Source organism: Ornithorhynchus anatinus, chromosome 6 (genome assembly GCF_004115215.2).
Source record: "Ornithorhynchus anatinus isolate Pmale09 chromosome 6, mOrnAna1.pri.v4, whole genome shotgun sequence".
NCBI classification, from domain to species: Eukaryota; Metazoa; Chordata; class Mammalia; order Monotremata; family Ornithorhynchidae; genus Ornithorhynchus; species Ornithorhynchus anatinus.
In genome coordinates this window covers 2236977-2259066 of record NC_041733.1, presented here as the reverse complement: position 1 = coordinate 2259066, position 22090 = coordinate 2236977, and the positions used below count along the sequence as shown (strand labels likewise).

General features: G+C 55.5%; 2 protein-coding genes and 1 non-coding gene across 5 annotated transcripts in view; 1 reads left to right on the top strand and 2 right to left on the bottom strand.

Moving 5' to 3' along the window:
• Positions 1-5572, top strand: part of POF1B (POF1B actin binding protein) — a 54229-nt gene extending 48657 nt beyond the window's left edge. The window contains exons 12-16 of the mRNA XM_029067958.2: positions 374-493; positions 2017-2145; positions 3041-3135; positions 4445-4559; positions 5287-5572. Coding sequence (XP_028923791.1) covers positions 374-493; positions 2017-2145; positions 3041-3135; positions 4445-4559; positions 5287-5292 — 465 coding nt within the window. The 3' untranslated portion in view covers positions 5293-5572. The remainder of the gene's footprint in view (positions 1-373; positions 494-2016; positions 2146-3040; positions 3136-4444; positions 4560-5286) is intronic.
• A 5359-nt stretch (positions 5573-10931) lies between these two features.
• ZNF711 (zinc finger protein 711) overlaps positions 10932-22090 on the bottom strand; it is a 36205-nt gene continuing 25046 nt past the window's right edge. For 2 of the 3 annotated variants that reach the window (XM_029067822.2, XM_029067821.2), the window contains exons 4-9: positions 17168-17326; positions 16427-16573; positions 15584-15721; positions 13875-13922; positions 12837-12980; positions 10932-12431 (exon numbers count right to left, since the gene is read on the bottom strand). In XM_029067822.2, coding sequence (XP_028923655.1) covers positions 11254-12431; positions 12837-12980; positions 13875-13922; positions 15584-15721; positions 16427-16573; positions 17168-17326 — 1814 coding nt within the window. In that variant the 3' untranslated portion in view covers positions 10932-11253. The remainder of the gene's footprint in view (positions 12432-12836; positions 12981-13874; positions 13923-15583; positions 15722-16426; positions 16574-17167; positions 17327-22090) is intronic. The other variant, XM_029067823.2, reaches the window with a different exon arrangement.
• Positions 19088-19157, bottom strand: LOC114813075. The gene has a single exon (XR_003760687.1). It is a non-coding gene; the product is annotated as a small nucleolar RNA SNORD41 (small nucleolar RNA).

Below are 22090 nucleotides of genomic sequence, written 5' to 3'. Positions count from 1 at the left end.
GACCGATAGGGTCGGCTTTGAGACGGGGCTCGTGGCCGTCTCGGACGCAGATATTTCCGGCCGCTGTCGTTCTCCCGCACCTCACCGGCCAAAGGGAAGGAATCGTTCCAAGTGCTCTCCGCTTTCGCTGGGGTTTGCTCCCTTTGGCTTTGTGTACTTGTTTTACATCTTCTCGACACTTCCCTCTTTTCCGATAACCCGACTTCGATCTCGACTTTCTCTTTTCCACCCCGACTCAACACTGACGGGTGTGTCTGTTGAACCCAGCCGGCCCGTGGGTCTCCGTTTCCCCTCCCTGTTCCCGGCCCCGGGCATCCTACGTCTCACCCCTAGGAGCCCGGGGTTCAGAAACCGTTTTCTCTCTGGCGCGCAGGTTGCGGACACTTGCACGGGCCCGATGCTCCAGGCCAAAATCGATGAGATCTCCAGCCACTACATGGAGATGGTCAAGAACCTGAGGATGGAGAAGGACCGGGAGATCTGCAAGCTGAGGGTCTGTTGGCTCGTCCCGGGGTCCCTGTGGGGTTGGATGGGGGCGTTTCCGCATCAAGGATCCCTTCCCTGCCCCCCAAAACACGTACACACACACTCGCTCCCTCTGAGTGCTCCTCCCGGCATCTGTTTCCACACAGAACTCGTCCCCTGAACTGGGGGACGGTCCGGGGCCAGAATGGTACCATTTATTCGGCGCTTACCGTGCGATAAGTGCTGAGGTAGATGCACGGCGAACGGGTCGTACGCATCCTCTCTGGACCTCGGTCTCCTCCTCCGTAAAACGGGGAGAACAGCGGGGCCTAGAGGAGACAGCAAGGGCCCGGGAGTCACGACTTGGGTTCTAATCCCGGCTCTGTCGTGCTTGCTTTGAGACCTCGGGGAGAGTCATTTTTAAGTTCTCTGTGACTCAGTCTCTTCAACTGTAAAACGGGGATACCTGTTCCCCGTCCCCTTCGACCGTGAGCCCTGCGCGGAACGGGGACCGTGTTCAACCTAAATTACCTTGTAGCAACCACAGCACTTACAACAGCGTTCGACACATAGTAAGCGCTTAACGAATACCATTTAAAGCGTTCTGTCCACTGGGCCGCGCTGCTTTCCGACGCAAGCCTCGTTTCCTGGGGTTACCATCACAGCCCTCTGCGGGACAGAAAACCCTCCCCCTTCGCTTAGATGCCAGGGACCTTGGTTGGTTAAGACACAAACTGCGCTAAGGGGTTCAATTCAGCGGGTGAGTTCAATGACCTTAATGTTGGTACTTGTTTGTTAAGCGCTTACTATGTGCAGAGCGCCGTTCTAAGCGCTGGGGTAGATACAGGGTCATCAGGTCGTCCCACGTGAGGCTCACAGTCTTCATCCCCATTTTTACAGATGAGGGAACTGAGGCACAGAGAAGTGAAGTGACTTGTCCACAGTCACACAGCTGACACGTGACAGAGCCGGGATTCAAACCCATGACCTGTGACCCCCAAGCCCGGGCTCTTTCCACTGAGCTTGGTTCTTGTGAAAGGAGAACCCAGCACTTAATTCAAAGCCAAGTGGAAAGATGGCAAGATGGAGATCTGGCTTCTAATCACATGCCTGCTTGCAGCGTGGCCCAGTGGACGGAGCAGAGGCCTGGGAGTCAGAAGGACCTGGGTTCCGATCCCAGCTCTGCTCCGTGTCTCTTTAACCCCGGGCCTCAGTTCCCTCATCTGTAAAGTGGGGATTAAGAGGGTGAGCCCCATGTGGGCCAGGGACTGTGTCCAACCAGATTAACTTGTATCTACCCCAGCACTTAGAACATTGCTTGGCACATAATAACCACTGACCAAGTACCATCACCATAATTATTATTATTATACTAGCTCTGCCTTGTTCGCTTCGCTTCTGACCCAAGTCACGCGGGCAAGAACCACTCACGAAACCCCCGCCCAGAATGAAGAGCGGCAGGAGAGATCTCGGTGGGAGGACGGGGACACTCGGTTGGAGCGGCGTGCCGCTAAGACTGCAGATTCCACGTCCGTCCTTCTCTTTCCCCAGACCCAGATCAACCAGTTCCAGAAGGACGTCTCCCGGAGAGAAGGGAGCTGCAGCGACTTCCAGATCAAGCTTCACGAGCTGACGAGCATGCTGGAGGAGAAGAACGCTGTCATCAAACGGCAGATGGAGGTGAGAGGTCCGGCCGGAGGGGTCAGCGGCGAATCTCGCCCCTTCCCGGATCGAGTCGGGTGGGACTCGCCACTGGAAACAGCCCGCGGCGGGGAGGCGGCGGTTGTTCCATCTCGCTTGCCCCACGAGGGCCGCCAGGTAGACCGGGCGCTGGGCCCGATTCAGAATTTTGAAGCTCTTTCCTCAGAAAATCTTGGCCAGTTGGGGGGAACGGGGAAGATGGGGGGGGTGGCCCGCAGCTGGACACCATTTCACTGGGCCACCAGCCGGGGGGCACCAAGTGGAATAAAGGAAGCTTTGGAAATTCCAAGACCGGGAAGGGCTGTGGGGAGTAAGGGAGACGTGAGAGCTGGAAAGCGAAGGGCTCAAAAGTCTCGTCGGGTGCCGACAGGCGAGTTCCCCCTCCGGGGTCTGTAGCCGTGGCACATCTAGACCGTTCTCCCCCTCTAGACAGCTCGCTGTGGGCAGGGGATGGGTCTGCTTACTGTTATACTGTACTCTCCCAAGAGCTTAGTACAATTAGCGATCTGCACGCATTAAGTGCTCGATATTCATGAATAACCGGGGGAATAGTTTTTCGGTCCCGGGCACGGAAACCCAAGCCAGCTCAGCTTCTCCATTAACGTGCGGCTCTTTGAGGGCCAGGAACATGCGTTCTGCTTCTGGTGTATTCTCCCGCGTGCTTGGTACCGGGCTCTCTCCGCTCCATAAATGCCCACCGATGGGTTGCCTAGCTCCCCACCTTCCCCTCCGATTTCTCCATGAATCCAAGGGCTCGAGAAGCCCCTCCAAGTCACGGTAGCCTGTGAAACAGGGCAAAGATCACTCTTCACCACCCTCCCCAGGTGTCTCCGCTCCAGACTCTGACCGACTTCCTTTCCTAACCTTTCTCCAGGAACTCTCCAGGCTGAGGCAAGAGATTTCGTCGTCCTCCTCCTCCCACCAACAGTCCCTGGGATGCTCAAAGAAAACCTTCACCACCACCAGGAAGTAATGTTTTCATCATTACGTTTATTATTTCTGTTTGGGGAGGGGGGGAGCTGGATGCAAAGAGGGGATGCCGTATGAAATATTTCCAGATACCTGGGATGGATGAAAACTCTGGGGTTCAGAAATGTATTCCATAGACTGAGAAGCAGCACGGTCCCGTGGACAGATTCACAGACGTGGACCTGGGTTCTAATCCCAGCTCTGCCCCTTGTCCGTTGTGTGACCCCGGGCAAGTCACTTCACTTCTCTGGCCCTCAGTTACCTCATCTGTAAAATAAGGATAAGACTCGTGAGCCCCGGACTGTGTCCAACCTATTACCTGTATCCACCCCAGCGCTTAGTACACTGAATGGCACATAGAAAGTGCTTAATGAAGACCATGAAGAAAAAAAAATGAGAAAAATGGCTAGGGTGCATTCTGAGGAGAAATTCCTGGTGGGCGGGCAGAGAATGGGTCGGTTTTTGTTCTTCCCAAGCATTTTGAAGGGGGCCGTCGCCTCGGGGGCTCAAGAAATGCTCTTACTGCTCCTTCTACTTTTCTAAGTCCCACATTACTCCAATTCGCTCTGGAAATACAGTCCTTCTATATATATATATATATATATATATATATATATATATTTTTACAGACGCACTGGTCTGCAACCTGCCACATGTCAACAAGGGCATGTGAGAAAACGAAGCATGTTTGTTTGCAGTCCCATAATTCCTCCCCAGAAAACACAATGTAACTGGTACACAGGCCAGAGCTCCAGGTCTCTTTTTTTCTGTCCCCAGTCGACAGCTGTCGGCAAGAAACATTCCATTCCGGCTACTTTAAGTCTAGGCTTTGTATGAGGGTGGGCAGGAGGGAGGAGGCTCTGGTCCGCTCTAATCAATCAATCAATCGTACTTATTGAGTGCTCACTGGGTGCAGAGCACTGTACTAAGTGCTTGAGAGAGTAGTACAATAGAAGAGAGTTGGTAGACACGTTCCCTGCCCGCCACGAGATTCCAGCCTAGAGGGGGAAGACAGATATTAATATTAATAAATAAATGATGGCTATGCACGTAAAGTACTGTGGGGTTGAGGGAGGAGTGAATAAAGGGAGCGGATCCAAGTGCCGAGCTGGAGTAGTCATGGTATTTACTGAGCACCAACTGGGTGCGACACACTGTACTACGCGCTTGGGAGAGAAGCAACCAAGGAAGTGACACATTCCCTTTCCACGCGGATCCTTACACTCTTAGCGGGACAGACAGGCACCTCTCTGAAATCTGGGATGGTCTCCAAGTGATTAAAATGCCCTTTTTTCCTGGTTTTGTTCAGGTATAGAACCCAGTACCCTATCCTGGGTCTCCTGTACGATGATTACGAATACATCCCGCCAGGCAAGGACAGAGAGACCATCGTCATCGAAAACACGGAGGATAAGTGGATCTGCGTAAGTACCCGGGGACCCCCTCCCATCAAACCACTCTGCCCCAGCCAGAGGCAGGCGGGGAAAACTCAGCGTGGGCACAGGAAATATTCACTCCGCTGCCGTCCCGCCCCCCCCCCCCGACAGGCCGACCTTACTTGTTGGCCGGAAAATCATTACAGTGGTTTTGTGGCTGGTTTTCTCTGATCCTGAGGTCGGTCAGATCGGCGATGACCCAAACCGGTACAGCCTCCGTCGCTAGATCGGCTCCTCGCAGGCAGGTAGCGGGTGTACTAAGTCCGGAGGACTCTCCCGAGGGCTGAGTACGGTGCTCTGCGCAGGGTCAAGTAGGACCGATCGACTTGACCACCACGGTTCTCCTTCGGCGGAAGACGAGCGAAGCCAAAGCAAGCTTCTAATGCCAGTTCCGCCGCCTGTCTGCTGCGTAGCCTTGGGCAAGTCACTTCGCTTCTCTGGGCCTCAGTCACCCCATCTGTGGCAGGGGGATTAAGACTGTGAGCCCCGCATGGGACACGGACCGTGTCCGACCTGATTAGCTGGCATCCGCCCCAGCGCTCAGTACAGCGCCCGAAGCATAGTAGATGCTGAACGGATACCCTTAAAAAAGAAAAAAGGTCCAGAAAACAATGAGACCCCGAGGTTCTCCACGGGTCCGTGGATCCAGAGAAGCGTTCAAACGCGGTGAGCTCTGTCACGTTCCTCAAAGCCTCCCCCTGCTTGTCTCTAACAGCCGTGAAGACCCCACTGCCCAGAGAAGTTCCCGTCCAAACAACTGCACCGTCCGTTTGCCTCTTCCCGTTTCCCCATCAGCTAAATCTTCCGGCCGATTCCACGTCGGCACCCTCTCGCCGGCGGCTTCTCCGGCCATCTTTCCGGCTTCCTCCGTGAGCAGGGCAGGTCGGCGGCGGTCCAGGAAGCTTCCGGAAATCGGGACGGCTGGGGCCGCCGATTCCTTCACGGGGTTTCCTGGGCGGCGGGGACTCTGGCCCTTTTAAGGACTCCTGCACCCATTCTAATCACCGTTTCTTTAGACCGCTTGGGACAGGGGAAGCCTTCGGCGGAAAGAGGAAAAAAAGAAACCAATTTATGTAGGTTTCTTCCCCACGCATCAAGCCTTGGGATGGAAGGAAGGGATGATGTATCACCTACTCACGTGTTTAATCACGCTTCTGCTTGGGCTTAGCGGGCAATGGTGGACTGTGTTATTTAGCAGACAAATAGGATAGTGGGTTTAACGTCTCATAAAGGAACCTTGTAAAAATAAATACGCTGAATATTAGGCTGGGGAAAGCTGGCCCCGACCGTAAACTGCAGTGGTTTCTGGTGACAGACTGTAGCAAGTGCTTCCCCCTGGTACTCCCCACACTACGTAACAGGATGATGCCCCCTTCGAGGGGAGGAAAAACAAAACCTCCAATCGATTCAAAAACTGTTAATATAGTCCACGCTCCTTACACGGGTGTTTTTGGATCGAGCGCTGTGACGGGAAGTGGAAAACGTTCTTCCCACGCAGCACGGGCGAACCAGAATCCATTTCTCTTAACGCAACTCTCTTCAGGCTTCCCCCACTGCAGGAGAACAGACTGCACGGGAAGAGGTCTATTTCTGACTCTCTACCAAGCATCTGGGGAAGAACATCTTGAATCCATTTAACAGACTCAAAAGTATTCACCTTTAAAGTGCAAGCTCTGAACTCAGCTCAAATCCGAACTAAGCTGAGTCCAGAGTTGCCCTCTCCTGCTGGAAGCTGGAAGGGAATTCATCTTTCGTTCTTTACGCTGAAACCGTCCAGTGTCCGAGGAGAGCGGCCCTTCCTTTCTGTCAAAATGGGCTTCTGATTAGAACGAGTGGCAGATTCGCATCGCTCTAAATCAGAATGTTAAGCCGAACATTCCCCAAGGGCCGTGACCGCTCCGTGGAAAAAGAGCTCTTACGGGGGAAACGGAAGCAATGTGCCTCAGTTTTAGAACGGAGTCGCGGCTTTCCACTCTGACCAGATTCTCCCAGGCCCGTAGAACGGTGTCCCGTAAATGCCGATGACTGATTTCCACAGAGAATCCCAAATCAGTCCCGTAAAACTTATTCAAACCCATCTGTTGCCCAACTTGAGTGCTGACAGAAATGAAGGGGGTGGAAAATGCTCGTCCCCACAACCTTGAAAGGGTCGGGTGAAATCAGAGTCTCCATCGCACACACTGGCCCGCTTGGCTAACGAACGCCCATCTGGGGCTGACTCTTGCCCCTTTCCAAAACTAAGATAGTCCACGGCAGCTGGATGCCTTTTCCTTTCTTCCACACTCCTTCTTGTCTAAGGGGATGTTTCTCACGTTCCCCACAGACTGGATGGGGGAAATCGTACGCTGAAGCAAGCCCTCTAATTTATTTGTTGGAAGACGATATCTTTTTTTTAAGTGCCAGGGGGAAGTAATGTACCGATTTGAGAATTCCACAATAAAACTATCTTTAAGCAGTGTACGCGTGGTCTTTGGCAGGGGTGCGGGGGTGGCGATGCAGAGTCACTCAGCGATCCCACGCGGAACTGATTGCCACGAGAAAGTAAATATCGTCACACCTGAGGAATGGCTAGGTCTCACTAATCTTCCAACCCCCAAGGTTGGCCTTTTCTTAAGGAGAACACTAGCACTGGCTAAGAGTTAAGCCTAACGATCATAATAATAAAACAACAACAGTTTTTCTTCCCTGCCTTGGAACATCCCTCTTGTGCCCCTGTCCCCGCACCCCTCACAACTTCTGTATTTTTAGGCACTTCTGTTCTGTGCTGAACTTCAGTGGTATTTATCGTGCGCTTCCTGTGTGCAGAGCACTGTACTAAGCGCTTAGGAGAATCCAACCGAACAATAAACAGGCACGTTTCCCCGCCCACAGATGCGGCCTAGCGGGAATAACTCGATCCTGGGCTCCGGGGAGCCAGGTTCTTGTCCCGATTCCACCACTAACCTGTTGCGTGACCCAGGAAGACACTTCACCCTCTCCGTACCTCAGCTCCCACACCCGTTAAATGAGGATAAAAGACCCGGTCTCTCTCCCTCGGGCTCCGAGCCCCGTCGGGGAGGGGACTGCGCCCGTTCCGATTATCCCGTACTCATCCAGGGTGCTCAGCTCAACGCTTAATACCATCATCATTCTTTAAAGCATCATAAGTCAAAAACGTAATCTCTGGGGAAGACGGGTAAGCAAAGACTAAACCGCATCCAGGAACGGGTTACATACGTCGTCACGCACGCTGACGCGGGTCGAGGCTGTGCGAACCAGGCCGCGAGGAGCGGGGCCCTCCTGGGCCAGCCTCTGACGGGAATGGCGAGCGCGGAGGTGGCCGCCGCGGGTACGCGGAGCGAGGGCGCTTCGAGACGAACCTGGAGGACGGAAAGGACGGGACGTTTGAGGGGATCGACGGAACTCTCGAGCGAGGTGAAGACGGCACCCCCGTCTCCAAAGCGGGCCAACCCGGTGGCTGGGGAGCGAGGCTGCAAGCGACGGCGCCGGACGACCCGGAAGCTATTTTCCGTACCCACTTAGTTCACGAGGAGCTGGGCTGGGGGTGAGCTGGCGGCTAACCTCCCTCCCTCTCCCCACCGCTGGAGCGAATCCCCGCGGGAAAGGATCCCGTTGGCAGGCGCCTGGGGCTCCTCCTCCTCCGATCTGAATGCGCTCGTGAGGTAGGGAGGGGAAGGAAGGAGGCTCCAGCCTCCCCTCTTCTTTACTTAGCCCCGTGCTTACTTGATTAACGGAGTTTGGAGGTGCGGGGGGAGGGGACTCCCCGAGGCCGGTGGGCTTGGGCCGGGTCCCGACCAAAGGGGACATCGACGGGTGCGAGCTGGGGTCCGGCGGTGGTGCCTTGGGGCGTCACGCCCACTGAGGGCGGCCAGGGCCTTCCGCCGACCCGCCACGAGCCTCCGGGGTGGGTTCGGCCGGGGGGCGGGAAGGGCCGCGCCTCCGAGGATCACAGGAGCCGCCCGGGGGAGACTGACCTGCCGCCGCTCAGCCCGCGTGTAGGGTACGATCGCCTCGAGCCGTCCGGAGGGGCCGGTTCCCGAAGGGCGCCCGGGGAGACCGCCGGCACCTCGGCCGAACTGGGAGAACGCCAACCGAGTCGGAGCAACTCCTGAAACCAACTAGACGTTTTAAAGAGCTGCTGAAAACAGGCGAAGTAACACAAGCACGCTTGGGAGAAGACATCGGAACCACAGATCTAAGTGACGGGGTTCAAGTTGTTTTTTCCGCTACCGATGTTTGGAAACCGCGGACCCAGGCGACTAAACAGAATTAGGATTTCCAACATGTTGAAGTGGCGGGGGAAGGGCCGGCATTTTGTTTGAGGGCCGCAAAATCTAATTACTACCACAGTCCCGTAAATGGTTATTCTCCGGAGTCTGGATGAGAGTTGGTAAGGAGGGGCTGACCGGGTCCTCCGGAACACGCGTTTTCGACCCGCGCCTGGCCTGAGCCGCGGCCGCTGTGACCGCCCGCGCGCACCTAGCTAGACCGCGACGCAGGGTCGGAGGCGGAAGCGCGCGCGCGCGTGTGACAGGGCGGGCGCCGACTCCCGAGTCTTCCTCAGCGGCGGGGGTCGCCGGGGCCAGAGCCCCGCGACCCGGGAGAACGACCAATTACTCGCTCTGAAGAATACTTCCAGTTGAAACAGTGCCCAGCACACGGTAAGCGCTTAACAGATACTATAATTACCATTATTATTACTCCAGTCGAACGTCGGGGTTTCCGTTTTCGGACCAGAAGCCCCGCCCGGGAACCGAGAACATCCGACCCATTTCCGAGCGGCCGCCTCAGAAGTCCCGGTTCGCGCGCCGTCCCCCTCCCCGGCCCCCGCCCCCCGCCGCGATTCTCTTCAGGGAAACCGCCCGGGACCGCGGCCCCGCCGGAGTCCGCTTCGAGGGAAAGACCCCACCGGGCGTTGGAGTGCAAGAGACGCTTTTTATTGTATGCTCATTACGATGAGTGACACGTTTCGAAATGACGACCCCCCACGGAACAGTGACAATCTCAATTTTACAGCGTGTACATCGTTTACAGCCACGTAACACACAAGTCGCTTTTCCTAAGAGATCTCCCAAGTTGGACGTTCTGAAGTTTGGAAACGGAAAAGAGTTTTCTTCTCGAGGAACTGATTCTCACCTGGTGCGGAAAACCAAAAGACGAACGGTATCGGAAACACAAAGCCACCAGAGAGCTTGAGGGGAGGCTACGTTTCTGCTTGGTGTCTTTACCGCGGGAACAGCTGGGTGCAGACGTGAAGCAACTCAAAAGAGAAGAGTGGGGAAAAAAGGACACGTCGGACGCATCACGTTGATGGACGGGGTGTTTTTTTGTTTTTTGCTTTTTTTTTTTTTTTCCATTAAATAGCCCTAGACCAGCTGGTTATACTAAGCGCCGTCGGGACTCTGGCAGCATGCTAACACAAAGCACCGGGGGAAAGGGATGCCTATTTCCAATGTATACACTGTAAACTGAAGACCCGGCTCGGAGCTGCGCGGGCGGCACGCCGTTCGGGGTTCAATACGGCAGACACACACTGCCTTGGACCCCGAGGCTCACACGTCTGGGGTTACGGTAGAGACGGGAGGGGCCGTTTTGCGCCGCTGAGGAAAATGGCGGCGGGGGCTGGGGGCTGCCGGGGGAGGGGAGGGGCTGGGTCCGACGCCCCGCTGGGCCGCTAACCATCGTCACGCCGTAACTTAAGAAAACTACTGTGTCCTTTTCGTCTTTTTGCTCTCAGAGAAGATCTCGAAGTAGAAAAGACAGAGCTGACTCGCAGCACCATTTGTACCGAATGCGGTTTTCTTCAAATAAAAACAAACCAAAAACAAACGAACAAAAAAACCCCAACAAAAACGACGACAAAATCCACAACCCAAGGAAGACCGGTCACGTTCGATAAGACCCCAAAGTACTTTCGTCACATGTGCCATAAATGAACAATATCCAAGTGTAACATCGGTCCCAAGGGGGAATACACACGTACGCGCGCACGCACACTCTCTCTCTCTCTCTCTCACACACACCGACACACGCACAGACACAGATCACCCTAGCACGGGGACATCACCTCCGACCTCGCAACGTGACGTTCCACGTTTGACATTCTATCCTGAATTAAAATGGGTTAGCAGCTCTGAAACTCAGCTCGAAAAAGGATCGACGGAACCTAAAAAAGTTTCCCCGTGAAACGTTTTGCGAAAACGGGCAGACGCTTCAAACCGTTGATCGTTCCCGGAGTTGGCTGCCCAGGCACGACGGAAGAGCCCCGCGACCAGGTGAGGGACGACCAGCTGACCCCGGGGGCGCCCCCCCCCCCCCCGACCTCCCGCCTCCCCGCCCGCCCCCCCGCCCCCGTCACTCGCCCCGGTCCCTAGAATTGCATAAAAAAAGTAACCCTCGGCCGTCCCCCTTCCCCGTCCCCCGCCGGCGGGCGAGACGCTCTCCGGCGGACGTCCGGCTGCCCGTCCCCCGCCGGCCGGGAGGCGGGACCCCTCTCCCGCCCCCGGGGTTCGGAAGCAGCCGTCCCGGGGCCCTGAGATCCGCCCCCGCCCGCCGGGCCCGGCCGATCCCCAGAAGCCCGGAGATCCGGAGACGGCACGAGTCGGGAGCGGCCGTCGGGCCCCGAACGCGGGGGAGCCGCGGTCCGCGAGCTGTGCCTCTCCCCGAGGGGCCCGCCCCCTCCTCACGCGACGGCCTCCCTGTGGTGCCTCATTATGTGCTGGTTCTTCTCCGACGGGCGGCGGAATCCCTTTCTGCAGTACTCGCAGCGGTGAGGGTAGTCTTTGGTGTGTATGGAGATGACGTGGCGCTTGAAGCCGGAGGCGTCCGCGGTGCTGTAGTCACAGTACTGGCACTGGTACACCTTCCGCCCGCCGTGGGTCTTCATGTGCTTCTTCAGCTCCGGCGGCTGGCGGAAGCCCCGCTTGCAGCGTCTGCACTTGAAGGGCAGGTCCTTGGTGTGGACGGACAGGATGTGGCCGCTGAGGAGGAAGGGGTCGGACGTCTTCAGGTCGCAGTGGCGACACCGGTGGACCCTCTTGCCCTCGTGGCTCTCGCTGTGCTTCTTGAGCTCCGAGGGCCGGTGGAAGCCCTTGTCGCACGTGTCGCACTTGTGCGGGTAGTCCTTGGTGTGCACCGAGATGACGTGCCGCTTCAGGTCGCTCGAGTTGGTGCTCTTGTGGTCGCAGTGCGGGCAGCGGTGGGCCCTGGGGCCCCGGAAGAGCTCCGCGGGCCGCCGGGGCTCCGGCTCGGGGCCGGACGCCCGCGGGCGGGGCTGGCGCTCCGAGGCCGGGGCGGCGCCGTGCCTGCCCTTGATGTGCGTCTTCAGGTTGGACCGGTCGGCGCAGCGGAAGAGGCAGTGCGGGCAGGGGTAGGGCTTCTCGCCCGTGTGGGTGCGCGAGTGCTTCTTCAGCTCCGACGGGTGGCGGAAGCCCTTGCCGCACTCCGCGCAGACGTGGGGGAAGTTCTTGCCGTGGACGGCCAGCAGGTGCCGGTTCAGCAGGCCCTGCTCGGCCGTCTCGTACTCGCAGTACCTGCACCGGTGCGGCCGGGCCTCCTTGTCCCGCAGGATCAGCTTGTTGGAGCTCAGGGGGCTGGCCTCCCGGTAGCGCCGCGCGTACTCCGACAGCTCCGGCGACCTGTCCGCCTTGCTCGTCAGCCGGTGGCCCTCCAGGTGGTTGTGGAAGCTCACCTTCTTGTTGGTGGTGAAGTCGCAGTCCGTGCACCGGTACTTCTTCTTCATCAGGTGGTCCGGGTGGTTCTTCATGTGCCTCTTCAGGAACCCCCGCGACTTGAACTTCTTCCCGCAGATGTGGCACGGGTACACCGTCAGGGGCTGCCCGTCGGGCCCGATGATCACGGCTGGTTTCGGAGACACAAAACACAGAGGCCCGGAGGAGGGGGGTCACGACGCGCGGGGCCCCCACGGGCGGGGCGGAGGCCCCGCCCGGGATCGCACGGACTCCGGGGGCACCCGCCACCCGGCCGGGCGCGGGGAGGCCCGGAGACCCGGTCGCCGCCCGGGCGCTTCCGCCCGCCTCGGGACCCCGCCCCCCTCCCGGGACGGCCGGGCGCCCCCGTGCGGCCGGGCGCGATTCCACGGAGAAGATCGGTCACGCACTCGAAAGAAAGCGACTGCCGAAATCAGACACAAATGGGCACGTTGGTAGTATGACCAGACTCCATAAACTCGGTCTCTCGTTCGGTCCCAGGAAGGTATCGTCGTCTCGCGTCAGATACCAACTTCGTAACGCGAAGGGTTTTTACCTGTTTGCCACTGCCTCGCTTCTCCCCTTCTCCTCTTCTTGGCTTTTTGTTTAAGAGCTCTATTCGCGTTAATGCTATCACAAATTTGAAGGTACTGCGTTGCCGTACCATTTTTGTTTTCTAATCTTGTGTCCAAATTATTTCCTGAAAAAATTGAGACACCATTAAACTACATATAGTGAATTTCCTCTCTTTTTTTTTTTTTTCCTTTTTCTCTTCTTTTTCTCTTCCCCTCGTTTTGGCTAGATGTATTCCTGGAGATGGCATAGCACCAAGTTGCCCTTTTGAAAACTTCCACAAAATGAGGACATTCAAACAGACACACACCCGCACCCAAGCACGTGTAACATACTCTACCTGCTTCTAATGAATACGACCGATCCCTTCCCCGGGACGGACACGAGCTACCCCTACCTACGTCTAACGGGCGTCGCGGGTCTCCGCCGAAACTGAGAACGAAGGGAGGCCCGGCCCTGTCTCCCGGGGAGAAGCGCGACCGTCTAACCGGCTTCCCCGGAGGACGCCGGGTCTCGGGAAAACAAATAGAGTCCGAGGGGAAGGCGCCATCCGGACCCGACGGCGCAGACAACTGAAAACGAGCGACTGCGGTCCCAACCGAGGCCGGCGGCGGAGGCGGGGATGACCGGGTCCGCCCGGTCTCCTCATCTGAGCTCCCTTTCCGGGGACGATCGGACCCGCTGCCCACCCCGTGACGCCGCCATCTTTTACTTCCCTCCAAACTTGTACCAAGTCCAACGGAGCTAAGGACAAATTCGTCTCGCCCTTTCAAAAAAACCCAGGGCAGCCCCGTCCCCGAGGAGCGAAGAGGAGGAACGAGTCCAACGGTGCGAGGGAGGAAGCCCCCCCCACGCCCGGGGAGCGGTGGCTTCCTGCCACCGCTGACGGCGGCGGACGCCCACGCTTCTCCGGGCTTCCGACTCACCGGGGCGCGGGAGCGGGCGTGTTTTCGAGCACCTTTCTAAGCTCTGGACCGGGCTTTGCCTCGCTACGGATGCCACGAACAAGTAATGCCCTCACCTGATGCTTGACATTCTTCGTATCTTCTGGGAAGTCTTCTTTCATCTCCTAAAAAAAGGAGACTTGATTCACAAACGGCAAGGCCGCCGGACCACGCCGAGGGCGGGTCCATCGACCCTCCCCACTGAGGAGTCTGGACTCCGCCCCCAGCCTGGATTTCAAGCGTTCGTTCGCCGCCTCCGTTTCCAGGACCGAATCTCACCCAACGGAAGATGAGGCTCTTCTCATCGTTCCTTAAAGCTGACACCCGGAATGATTCCCCAGAGTTAGGGTGCCCAGCCCCGAGAGACCCAAGACCCAGGTCCCAGTCCCCGGGGACGAGAAAAATCAGAACTCTAAAGAGACGGACCTCCCGACGCCGACGAAACCTAGGGGCCGGGCACTTCGGCCTAACCTCACCTAAAGCCTCCCAGCAGGAAGCCACCGTCAGCCGGCGGGGCTGGGGACTCGGCCTCTCTCGCTCCTTAAAGGCGAGCCTGCCGCCTAGATCTGAAGGTGGGGGGAAAGGCCGGCAGGGCGCTCAACAGGTTAGGGAGAGTCCTCGAACGGACCCCGCGCCCACTCCCGCTCTCACCCTCACCTACATTTTCCAAGCAACCGTCCTACAAAGATGAAAAACGACTGAAAGGGAGAGAAAATGGACCAACAGCTCTGATTTTCCCCAAGAGTATAATCCTGTCATTGTTAGAGCTGGTAAAAAGAGAGCGAGAGAGAGACACTGAAAGAGAGACTGAAAGAGAGACACAGAGAGAGACTGAGACGCCTTCCCTTTCCCGATCCGCCAGTGGGTTCCCCCAGAATCCTCCACTAAGGAAAAGTCACCCACGCGAAAAGAGGCGGGCTTCTTCCGACACCACGACATGTCGGATTCAACCAAGCTCGTGTTGCCCGAAAACGTTTCCCAGTTTCCCAAGAGCGCTCTAGCCAAAGCCCGTGGTGAAAACACGCGTTGCGGCAGAACGGGGTGGGGTAGCATTATCCATCGATGGGAAAAGGAAGTTTCCCCTTGGAAGAGAACTGCTGTCCTAGAAGACAGGATCCCGTTCGCATCCGTACGTAACCGCCCTCCGAATTCAAGGGGGGTCAGCCCTCCTCCTGAAATGGCCAGGGGTCATCGGAATCCCCCCCACGCAGGGTCCCGCCAGAACGCCTGGGGTTGTTCCGCGTTTCGGCTGGAAACCGGAGGCAGGGCCGGGGCACCTTCTTCTGACTCCCCTGGCCGGTCTTGGACACGGCGTGATGAGGTGGTCCCACAATTGAGTACCGCAACCTGCATCGCAGGGTGGGCCGAACGGACGACACGTGGAACGGGTGGATGGGTAACCGGAAACTAACGTAGGGTGGGATAGAAAACCACGTCCCGCTTGAAGGTCCCAAGCATTAGGCAGGCACGCGGTTTGACCACCACGCTGAACAGGGCTACTCCGTGTTCCAAGTGAAAAAGGAGGGGAAACTTTAAAGAATCACCCACTGCACGACCCAGGACATCGAGCTGGGCCGTGGGAAAAAAACAACCCATCTCCCACAGCGGCCAAAGCAATACAGAAGACGGGCTTCCAACCGGCGGGCGACGCCCTCGCCGAGGCGACCCCCGGCCCCACCCTCGGACGGCCCCGGATAGCCGAGGCCCGCGACCGGCGGATGACCCGGAGGGGCGCCGGCCGGCCCGGCCGTGCCCGCTCCACGTACGTCTTCCGTAAGCGTCCTACCGTACGCCGCGGCCCAGGCGACGGGGACAAACGTTTTATTCACGCCAGCGTCTTCGAGTTGGGCGTCGGGGAGGGAAGGGGCTTCCTCTTCGCCGACAATGACTTCCATGTAAACTTCGTCGGCTATTTCCGCGCAACCTGGATTGGGGAAACATCTGTTTTAAAAAGCTTACTGAAGAGCAGAGGATCGAAAGAGCACAGATTTTTATAGGACGACGTGAAGCGTCCATCTCTTTGCGCGCTTTAAAAATCCTCCCCGCGGACGCGGAGTGGACATTTCTGACCGATGGCTCGCCGGCAAGATCTTAGGGCCCGAGGAGCGGCGGGAGGCCTGGGGAAGAGGAACTGGCAACGGGGGAAGGGGGCAGCGTTCCCGGCTCCTCGAGGGCCGGTCCCTGTGTCCGCCTCCCGCCCACTGTGACTCTCCCTCCTTCCCCTCCTCTGCCCCCTGGACATTTCCCCGAGTCTCCCTTTCTCATTTACTTCTCGGATTTCCTCGGACCCACGCGCTGCCCCCAGAGCTTCACTGATTTTTAAGGGGCCTCGTCCTGCGCATAAGCCACCGTCGGTTTCAGCTCCACACTTCTGGAAGCCGACTTTTTCCCAAGCCGCTGGCAAAATTACACCAAAGGAGTGAACAAATGGACTCTGACTCTTGGCTCTCCTCTCGGGTCCGGCCCGATGCCAATGGGGGCGGGGGGGAGGACAGACACCCTCCACCACACGGAAGCCTCAGCTTGACACTTCTTTGGGGGGCGGGGGGCAGCTTCTGCAACCTCTCAGAATGTACCGGCAGCCCCTGATAATTTTGCGGCGCTAACTTTTGTAAACTTTGATTCTTACTGATATCTTCATCTTCCTGAGAGGTGTCTTTCACGGCCATGTAAACCATCTTCTCTCGCTGCACTCGGCCCACGCCTCCCTGTTCGATCACCCCGGCTACAGAGTGTCCGTTGTGGAAGTCGCTCTCCGTGACGATCTCTGTGCCACCTCGGAGAGAGACGGAGATTAATATCCAAAGGAGGGGCGGCTCACCGCACAGCGATCACGTGATTTCTTTCGGAAGTAAGACGGACACCATGAAGCCCCCCGGCCCGTGACCGCCTCATCCCCTTCTCCACAGGGACACGTCATCGGATCAGCTGTAAATGCCCGCGGGCTCTGAAAGTTGTACCCTGTCCCCACCGACTGACCCCACCCGCAAAAAAAACCTACCCCATTCACCTGATGCCTGACAAACTTGGTCGGAAATTAAAAGGGGGACCTGGGCCCAAGCCCAACTGTTAATATTTTGCAGCTCAACAGGATTCATTCAATCGTATTTATTGAGCGTGTACTGTGTGCGGAGCACTGTACTAAGCGCTTGGCATTGTACTAAGCGCTTGATGAATTCCCGCCCATTTCACCCACCTCAAAGGCGTCCCTGAGCTAGACTGCCTGCTTCCAATTAGCCCAGTGCAAAACCCCACCGGGATTCTGGCTATCAAGGGACCGGCGACCGCAGTTTCACCATTTTTTTTAAACCCCTAAGACCCATTCCATTCAATCGTATTTCAAAGGGCAGGGAAAGCTCAGGGCTTGTACCTATTTCCACATCATCTTCCGCTTCAGCTTTAAATATATACACTTTAATTACTTCCGAACCAAAACCGTCTTCTTTAGACACGTCGTCGGGTGACACTTCAGTGCTGATTTTTAATGGTGTGCTTCCAATATGGTCTAGTTTCTCCCCAACGTCATCCACTGCGAAAATAAAAAAGGAACTGGCGTGAGTTCAAGGAGCCCAGCTGAATACTACTGGGCTCATTAGGGCAGAATTAGAATTGGAAAAAAAAAATGAGCTTCTCATCTAAGGGTTTCGGTTTCTGCATGATACGTCCGGTTACCGCAGAGTTATTCTAAAAACAGGCTAGAAGGCAGGCGTCACCTTGACCTTTCATTCACTGCAGGATTTTACGTAAAATGTCACCACTCGAAATGAAAAAAGTTGACTATTTACATACTATCCGCCTAAGAGGACTCCAAAAGCTAGAAAATAGAGGCATACTTGTTTGTGTGAAATAGCTGAGGCATTTAAAGGCAGAGATCTTTGGGATTTCAAAATTGTGATATTCAAGTCAAATTAGAGTCACCGTCAAACTCAGCAAAATACAGATCTAAATGCCTGATTTACACTCTTACACTGTGTCAAAGTAACATACTTAATAATGCATTCCTGATTTCTACAGAATAAAGTGAGAGAGTCCACACTGTCATGAGCGACAATACCAGAAATGTACTACTCATGTAGGTTCGGGAGGTTTCGTCTGGTTATCGCACTACAGCGACATCATTTGGATGCACTGCATCCGAGAGGGCCGCAGGAATCTGAAAACCCAATTTTATGACAAATCTTTGACTGCAAAGAGTGATAGGTTCAGCTGAAAGAGAAGAAATGCTGGTTAGGTGCATGCAGTGAGAGAGACGCGGAGAGAGAGTGTGTGTGTGTGTCTGTAAGAGATTTAGCAGCTGTGCTCTGGTGGAGGACCACATTCTGAGAATGCAAAGTCACAAAATCTATAACATGAAATATCAAGATATCTAGCTGCTGTTGGAAATTTTTCAAACCTAAAAAACAGAATTTGGGCGGGGGGGGGGGGGGGGGGGGGGAAGGTGTGCAATTTGCCCATATTTTGAAAGGCCTGGGAGCTCTGAGCTAGGGGGCAGGTCACTTGGAAGGGTGAAAAGCCCTAAATGCGTTCTACATCGTGGTGAGTCTTTACCCCCGTGGCCTTCTGAATTTTCACACCCTTCAAAACACGGAAGAGTCCAAATCGAGATATGTTTAACACACACGCTCCTACACCTACACCCACACACCCTCGTACCGGAATAAAATTTCCTGGGTTGGGGAGGAAGGGGGATGACAAAACAGCCGGTCACTGTATAAATATTTTGGCAGATTATCTACTCTGGGTGCCATCTGATGACACCTGCTATGCTGCGGTTTTTTGGGGGTGCCACTGATGAAATGTGAAACTCAGAAGCCCTTGAACATGTCAGAACAATGCTGCAACCACTGAAAACAGAACTAAATGCATATAAAGCAGCGAAGCACTTATAATTAAAATCATGAGATTAATGAAAACCACTGCAAACTGAAAACTTTGGAAATATGGAGGGAGAGAGGAAAAACAAAACTACGAGAGGCTAAATATTACTTCAGCACACTTAAAACCATATGGTACCTTTTGTTTTTTGGGTTTTGTTTTTTTTTTTTTAAAAAAAAGAGTAGATCTTCCCTGCTGTAGAGGCTTTAAATATAACTGCTGAGGTGAGGGGGAAAAAAAAAAAAAGATTTGCCAGAGTTTTAAATGGAAAAGGCGATGGGGAGGGAGAGTGGGAGTGGACTATGGGAAATCGGCAGTTAAGGGGAGACCCTAGCTTTCGAAGCTCTCGACCTCCTCCCACTTGAAAATTCTGAGAATGGCTGGATGGTCAATCGGTCGATTCAGAGGGAGCTCCCTGGATCAGACCGTATGAATACACGATCAATCGCGGTGAGATCAATCTTCAAATTCCTCATCATATCCAGAACTCCGGCAAGGGCCGGGGAAGAGACCTGGGGCAGTCTACCAAGAAAACCCTGAGGAGTGGAGTGGAAAACCAGGCCCATTACACCAAAAGGTTTTCCAAACCCCAAAGCGTAGAACATAAAACATCAAGAATTCTAAAAGGGTAATAATTACAAAATCATAAATGCCAACAATGCAAATATGCACTAAACACGTTTGATGCAAAAAGTAATCTTGAGCGGCCTCACTCCCGATAATTCACATTTGATCTCTTCCGGCACAGCCGCAGACAGGTGTTCTCGGTTTAGCTTCCGCTAACACCGGCGAGAGAACGTCCCTTAGCGAAACGCAGAGTTATCGAGAGCCTCGGGGCCACGATATTGATCGAGCGACTACTTATTGAGACGTTTCTTCTGTAACGAGAGATCCCACACCCCCAAAATTGGAATTCCGGCATCTCCCAAAGATTGAACATTAATGAGGCGTCTCTGGAACCTTAGAACTGTTCCCGCTCAAGACAAGTTTGAAAGATGGAGCCTGTGGAATCAACATAGCCAATCGATTCTTTTTTGGCCCGGCCCCAAAGAGGGGTTTTAAAAAAAAAAAAAATTTAAAAGTCGGGCGAGGCAGAAACGGTAGGGGAGAACTGCGTGAACTCTGAAGGTCTTTCTGAGTGCTCGCCAACGAGGGGTGCCCTTGGCCGGACACATTTCCGGCTTGGTATTTTATGAAAGAGGAACCCATCTCGGAATATGCCCATTCGCCACAGGGTCGGCACTAATGACGACCGCACCGCCCGAGCGGGCAAGGAAGGGTCTCGGGCCCGGTCCCTCTGAGACCCAAGGCCGCCCCTCCCACCCTCCACGATCTGTTTCTCAGACCTCTGAAGACCAAAACGGACATGAAGCCAGCTGGAAAGTAAGCAGAGGGGGAAGGGGAGGACGGGGGCGGGGGTGTGGGGAAAGGGACGGAGAGGGGGCCGGGGAGGGGAAGGCGAATCGAGCGAGCCTGCTTCGGACACGGGTCCTGAATGTCCCCAAACAACCCGGGGCGACACTCAGAACTTACCACACGGAAAACTTACCTCTTTTGCTTGTTGTGAGGTGCGCAATGTCCAGACCCACTGCGGAGGGCTGTTTCCCAACCTAATGTGATACCCCAGCCTCAATTCTGGTGGTGACCGCCTCATACCCACCACAGAACTCTACTGGACAGTCAAACAACATATAGGAGTAAGGTAAGGCCCGGGCTACGGTATTGCAGAGTTTTCTAAAGTTCAATATTCTTTTATATCCCAGTGGGTATAATATAAGAATATTTAAAAACAACAAACTTTAGCAAAATGTGCAATAGTCTATTCTTGCAAAAGGTGGGGGGGTAGGGGGTTTACCTTACCCCTAATGAGGCCAGCTCCAGTGCAGTCCCATGGTGGGGGTGAGGTCACCAGCACAGTGCATACTGGGGTGCCACATGGATCGGGAGCTGGCAATTTGCAATGGATCTGGACATCACAGTCCTGAAAAACAAACAAAAAAGGTATATTTAAAGTTACAGGTGTGTCAACTCTGGGCTCCTTCACCCCGGACGTTAGCCCGGGCAGACCGCCTGGGCCGCTAACTTTGGGGCGAGGCTTGGGGCTTCCCTGCCAGCAGGTGCCCGGGGGCCGGGGGGGAGAGGGGACGGCGACGGGGCCCGGGGGAGCCGGCTACCGAGGCCCCGACGACCCGGGCGAGGTGCTCACGACCAACCGGCAGCCCGTCACGACCGTCACCCACGTGAAAACCGGGCGTCGTCGTTTCCGCCTCGTGCCGTTTCGAGGCGTTGCCGTGGACCCACCCCGGATGGAAAGGCTCGGGGAAATACCACCTCTCGCTCCCTGGGCGACGGTTTGGAAACCTCGCGGGTAAACCAACGAAAATCAACCTAACCCCCTCAAAAACAGGAGCAAAAACCTAGAGTCCAGCCATCACTTCCTAGTTTCCCGCTTACGACTCGCTTTGAAATCGAGGCCCGAAACCCACATAAACGAGACCAGATACCCTCTCCGATCTGTTTTCCTTCCCACGAGGTGATCCGCGACACTTCTCTCTCAGAAGTCGGAAGTGAAATCTGACCGGCCGCGTCGGCTAAGGAAATTCAAGCACAGGCGCAGAGGGGCCACGTCTACCCTCAGATCCCGCCTCACCCAATACCTTGTCCCAACCGTACAGCGTGCCAATCAAATGGGAAACATTTGGCGTGCTTGATATCTTCAAGACAATCGAAACCTGAAGATGATAGGATGGAGGGGAGGAAAAAAATAAAGCCCTCTACAGATTCAGAGTTCTCATACTAGGTTAGCCCTCTTTCAAAGACGAGGAAACCGCGGTGCGCGGCTCGGGCGAGCCCACGAGAACCGCATCGCAGCTCCGGGCCACCAAGGCCCTGCTGGACTCAAATCCACAGCTTTGGGAGCTATCGCTGTTATGCACGTCATCAACGGGTGACATTAGGGTCCCACTGGGAGTTCATTCTTGTCACCCTGAGAACACCAGATACGAAGCAGCACGCCCCCGAAAGAACTGATCAAAACGACGAGTTTAAGCAGAGCGATCTGCCCCCTCGTCCCCCTTAAAAGAATCCTTACCAACAGGGGTGAAAGGTTTTTTTTAGCCCCAGAGGTTTCCGTTCTGAGTGGGGTGGTGATTCTGGTTTGACCGGGGGCCGGGTGCTAGCGTGAGATGCACTCAGAGGTCTCAAATGACAATTATAACTGTGGAATCGGCTAAGCGCTTACTATGTGCCAGGTACTGTTCTAGGTCCTGGGGTAGGTACAAGCGCCTCAAGTTGGACACAGTCCCTGTCCCACAGAGGGCTCACGGTCTTAATCCCCATTTTACAGATGAGGGAACTGAGGCCCACGGAAGTTAAGAAGTGACTTGCCCAAGGTCACCCAGCAGACAAGTGGCGGGGT